Source organism: Mercurialis annua, linkage group LG2, assembly GCF_937616625.2.
Source record: "Mercurialis annua linkage group LG2, ddMerAnnu1.2, whole genome shotgun sequence".
NCBI classification, from domain to species: domain Eukaryota; kingdom Viridiplantae; phylum Streptophyta; class Magnoliopsida; order Malpighiales; family Euphorbiaceae; genus Mercurialis; species Mercurialis annua.
In genome coordinates, this window is record NC_065571.1 from 9,416,629 (window position 1) to 9,422,398 (window position 5,770).

General features: G+C 34.3%; 1 protein-coding gene across 2 annotated transcripts; it reads right to left on the reverse strand.

The window, feature by feature from the left end:
- Positions 1-1,539: 1,539 nt before the first annotated feature.
- Positions 1,540-4,902, reverse strand: LOC126668136 (MDIS1-interacting receptor like kinase 2-like). 2 transcript variants are annotated; one of them, XM_056104508.1, is made up of 3 exons: positions 2,748-4,902; positions 2,502-2,597; positions 1,540-1,931 (listed from the first exon to the last, which is right to left on the reverse strand). In XM_056104508.1, the coding sequence occupies exon 1, from the start codon at positions 4,732-4,734 to the stop codon at positions 3,223-3,225; it is 1,512 nt and encodes a 503-aa protein (XP_055960483.1). In that variant the 5' UTR covers positions 4,735-4,902; the 3' UTR covers positions 1,540-1,931; positions 2,502-2,597; positions 2,748-3,222. The 2 variants fall into 2 exon arrangements, with proteins under 2 accessions (XP_055960483.1, XP_050217308.1); XM_050361351.2 differs by having other exon boundaries at positions 1,540-2,597.
- Positions 4,903-5,770: the final 868 nt, after the last annotated feature.

Genomic DNA, 5,770 nt, shown 5'->3' on the forward strand with positions numbered 1-5,770 from the left:
AGTGCCATTTTTTCGATCTCGGGGTATCGTGTCTCCGCACCCTTCAGGACTCGACTAATGTAGTAGATTGGCTTCATCTCGCTATCTTCTTCCCTTACCAGCACTGTCCCGATGGTCTCGTGCGTGGTGCTGATGTATAGGTATAGTGTCTCCCCTTTCAGCGGTCTGCTTAGCAATGGAGGGGTGACGAGGAACTTCTTTATTTCTTCAAAAGCGTTCTCGCAGTCTTCACTCCATTCAAATTTTTGTGTTCCTTTGAGGGCTTTGAAGAAAGGCAAGCATCTTTTTGCTGAGCAAGACATGAATCTACCGAGCGCTGTGATTCGCCCGTTGAGTTTTTGAACTTCATTTATGCTTCTTGGTGCCTTCATATCCATAATTGCCTTGATCTTTTCGGGGTTCGCCTCTATTCCTCTTTGAGATATCATAAATCCCAGGAATTTCCCGCCTTGTACGCCGAACGTGCATTTGTCAGGGTTCAGCTTCATTCCGAACTTATTCAGTATGTTGAATGTTTCTTCAAGATCTTTTGCATGGGTTTCTTCCTTCTCGCTCTTGATGATTAGGTCGTCTACATACACCTGGACTCGTTTTCCTATCTCGTCTTTGAACATGAAATTCATAAGTCTTTGGTATGTTGTTAGCGAAAACCGCAAGTGTACGGTGTCGCAACTAGTAATACTCGGTAAGACCGAGGTCGAATCCCACAAGGATGAGAGGTTTAAAGTGAGCGAAGTCGATCTTGAAATTCAATTCGGAAAGCAATAAATAAGGTAGAGGATTTGGAATTTGAACAATTAAAACATTAACTAAAGTAAACACAATTACTAAACAATTTAACTAGCAAAAATCAAAAAGCAAGCAATTGAATGATTGAGATAAACTATGGATAAACGAGTTTGAGGGTTGATACTACGATTAACCAATTACTATCAAGGGGTCGGACTATGGCTTCTAAACGCGAACCGAGTTTTTTCTAAGTCGCAACTCCCGCTCTCTCGAGCCTCAAAGAGTTACAAAACCACAACTAATTAAGCTTAACCTACTCTCGTAGCACTAAACACAATTAGAGGCAATTAGCAATTAAACACAACTCATATGCCACCTAATTACTAACCCACTCTCATGGTGTTACTAATTAAGCATCTAATTAATTAATTCCAATTAATAAACCCTCTCTCAAGGTGAAAATTAATCTAGCAACAAATACTAGGTGATCAATCTAGAATAGGCATTAAGCAATTAATTAGAACACACAAGCCAAACCCTAACCCAATCTAGCAATTATTTCAACCATCATATCAACCCCCAAACAAGGAGGTTTAGCCAATCATACTAAACATCACATTAACTACTAAATAAAGAGAAATAAAAGATAAAAAATACTTACTTAGAAGAATAAGATTGAATTTAAGCACTTGCATTCAAAGATAAATCTTGTTCTTACAAAGCAATAAAAGCTTCCAAGCACCAATAATGGTAGAACTATGGAGGCACAAAACACTAAACTATTCTACTCCTAAAAGATGACTAAAAGTGTGTAGAGAATAAGTGTTGTTGCATCATACCCTAATTTGAAACATAAAGTAGTACTTATAGTGTTCTCAAAAAGGGAAATAAAAACATCCTACAAAAGAGTGTTGGGCCAAAAGAGAAAGTGTGCATAAGCCTTGTCCTTTTCTTCAGATTTTCGATTCTAACTTTAAGCCTTTGCACGAATCGTGCAAACCAACTTAACATGGGTGCACGGATCGTGCAATATCTCTGGGAACAATCTGCTTCTGCTCTACTTATGCACGATTCGTGCAAGGTGTTGCACGATTCGTGCAACCCTCAGCCTCCACAACCTTGAACTTCAAAACTTCATAACTCGGTGTAGAAATGTCCAAATGAGTTGGTTTTTGTCAGCTGCGAATACTCCATACAATAGCCTTAGCAAGCAAAGATTGTCAGATTTGTAAACTAACAACTACTTAAAAGATTTTACCCTGTAGATTTGATATGAACTGCTAAATCACCTTTTGTTTGTTGTTAGGATCAAGAACAGGATTGACATCATGGTTGTGTAAGCTTGAAATCCAAAAATTTAAATTCATAAATTTGAAGGTAGTCTATATTTGATATCATTTGGATGATTTCATAAACTCCTTTTCATTTTATGAAGGAAATTGGATCTGCTTTTTAGATTTATTGATACAATTGATACACCACGATGAAATCACATAGTAATATTTTAAATTCTACTAATAAACATACAAAGCATCAAAAGGAAGTGCGTAAATTACCTGAATAATTTCCTTGTCATATGGACAAACACAACAAACATGTACTTCAAGGCCATGTCATAAAATTAGAAGTATTGGTACATTATATTTACAAACTAAATTATTCAATAAATTCAGTATTATATTCATGCAATCAAATCCAGATTAAAAAAAACTTTAACTGAATAATAAGTATCAATTCAATGACAGTATATATTAAAATAAATTAATACTCACCTGTATATATATATTGGTTGTTGCTATGATTTTTCTTTTTCTTGGTGCCATATTAAAAGAATAGGCCAGATTGCTACAAAAGAGCCAAAGGATGTCCTAAATGTAAACATAACGAAAGGTTATAGAAAAGTTTAAAATAAAGTCAGATTAGTTACTTGACAATTAAAGTATAAGGTAAAACGCTGAAGATGAAATGCTCAGAAGTTGAAACGCTCAACTCAAAGCTCGAATTAGCATATTAGTTACCTGAATATGTAAATAATGTTGCGGCAGAAGTCTCTTTTGCAGATTGCAATCTTATGAATATAGTGACCTATGGGAGTAAAATCACTAAAGACGATAAAGCAAATTATTTTTCATCAGCTAAAAATATTTAAACCCTAAATAAAAACCTGTTTGCTGGTTTTTGCTTGAAGATGGAATGAGGTTCGCTAAAATTTGGCAAAGTCTTTGATTTAGTTACATGCAGTGCAGAGAATTTGACCTTGGTTTTTTTAGCTGATTTGGGCTTGAATTGTTTGCTGATTTTTGCTTGAAGATGGAATGAGGTTTGCTGAAATTTGGTAGAGTTTGGAATGCAGAGAAACGTAATGCAGAGAAATACATGTTGGAAAGTTAATGTAAATTAAAAGAGATTTATAAAATTAAATAAATATGAGTGTTTTAAAAAAGGTGGGAACTAATGAGAATGCTCTATTTGATGAGAATCAATGAGGGTGCTCTATTTTATAGAAATCAATGAGAGGCCTCCGTTGATCCTCTCAATTATATAATATATAGATAGTTTTATCAGCTTCAACTTCGCAAATTCCTTCGGAATCTCTCCTACTAACTGATTTGATGAAAGATCAAGTAACTGCAATTGGGTTGCCTCGACGAGTTGAGTTGGAATTCGACCAGATATATTATTGTTTGAGATTCTGAAGGTTGACAAATTATGAAACTCTTCAAATTTCCAAGAAAGCTCACCGTAAAATTTATTATCACTGATATCCATATAGGTCAAAAGCGGGTACACGCCGAAATCTTCAGATATATTCCCGGTGAGTTGATTTTTCTGAAGCTGCATCCTCCATAAGCTGCTGCAATTTTTCAATGTTCTCGGTACTGAACCGCTGAAATTACTGTCTTGAACAGAAAAATACACCAGTATTCCGCCGAGGCAGACGTTTTCAGGTAAACGGCCGCTTATTTTATTAGAAAATGCATCAAAAGCTTTTAAATGAGTAAGACTATTAAGCTCTAAAGGAAGTATTCCAGTAAGTTTATTGCTACCGAAATAGAGTTCTGATAGATTTGTCAGGCTCCCTATGGAAGCCGGGACTGAACCTGTGAAAAAATTGAATGATAATACAAGGTGAGTGAGAGATTTCAATTTTCCAATTTCTTGAGGTATGGAACCAGAGAGTGAGTTGTTGAAAAGAATAAGCATCTCGAGGTTCGTCAGGTTTCCTATGGAAGACGGAATTGAACCGGTCAGATTATTGTTTAACAACGCGAGTTCACTTAAGGATCTCAATTTTCCGATTTCTTGAGGTATGAAACCGGAGAGTTTGTTGTCGTCAAGATAAAGAATTGACAGGTTTGACAAGTTCCCTATAGAAGGTGGAATTGAGCCGGTCAGAAAATTAGATGATAACTGAAAATCAGTGAGCGACTTTAACATTCCGATATCTTCAGGTATTGAACCGGAAAGTTGATTCTGACCAAGATAAAGAACCGAAAGCTCTGTCAAGTTTCCGATAGAATTGGGAATTACACCGGATAGACGATTGTTTGATAAATCAATGTAAGTAGCAGAGCTTAACTTTCCGATTTCTTGAGGAATCGAATCTGAGATTTCATTATTCGACAAGTCAAGCGTGTCGAGTTTTAAAAGATCGCCGATTTGAGAAGGAAATCCGCCATGGATAGAGTTGTTGGTGAGGTTAAGAAACCTCAGACGGGGAAATGAAATGAAGGTGAGATTCTGAAGAGTACCTTTCAGACCATAACTTGGCAGAGTTATATTAGCGACGGATCCAGAGTCGTCGCAAGAAATACCAGTCCAAGAAGAATTACAGGGGCTGTCACCAACCCAAGAAGACAAGGCGGATCGGGTTGAAGAATCGAGCGTATTTTTCCATTTTAGAAGAGAAATTGCTTGTGTAGTATTATTTGCAGAAGCAAGAACATGAAGAAGAGAAAGCAGAAGGAAAGTAATGGAAAGACGGAAGAAGAGAAAGGAAAACATGGAGAGTGATTTGGTTTGTGAAGAGAAATTGATGGAGTTTTATTATTATTGACCAAACATGGCCTTAGATTGATTTTTTTTTTTTTGATGAATTAGATTGAATGAATATGCTTATACAAAGTTAAGAAAAATGATCTTCTTTATTTTCTGAAATGAATTATAGGGTTTGAAAGGTACATTTGGGGCTTAAATCATGATACACCTGCCCTTTTCTTATCTATATATACATACTTCAATAAATTAGCGTTTATTTAAATGCATGGATTTAAAAAAAATGTATGGATTCGAATTTAAAATTTTAAATTTAAATTTAAAATTTTAATTAAATATTTAATATCTCATATCTTAAGTCCCTGATTTTATTTTATTTTGTTTTTTATAACATACAAAATCTTAATTTAATTTTTAGGTAATTAATTTAATAAGAATAAGTTATTATTAAATTCAATAAAAAATTATTTTAATTTAGTTTATTTTAAGTTAATATTTAATTTATATTTTATTTATTTTAGTATTAATGTAATTAAAATAAGTTAATTTAAAGTTATAACCAGTCCAATAAAAATTTGTTTAAATTATTTACTTAAAGTTGACATCAAGCTTACATTGAGTTTATATTAAATTTACACAGACCATAGCGGGTTCAACTATTACATATATGACCACGACCATTTCGGATCCGACCACCACGCCACTATATTTTTCTAATTTAAAAAGTAGAATATCTTATTAGTGTTTTATAATAATATATTATTTATAATTAACTATTTTAATAGAATAATATTTAGTTTACATGCTCTTTTATACATTATTAAAGAGTAATGGTACATGGACAATGCAAAGGAGAAGTTCTAGGTTCGAACTGCAATGAGTGCAAACTGACATTTTATTTAAATTTTAATAGGAACAAAAGATCACTTTACCCTTCAACTTGGCACAAAATATTAAAAACATCCAAATTGATGGAGTCTGCCTTCTGAACCGGTGAGTGAACCTGCAAAACAGGGTAGAAGCTAACCGGACGGTGGTTGTCCGA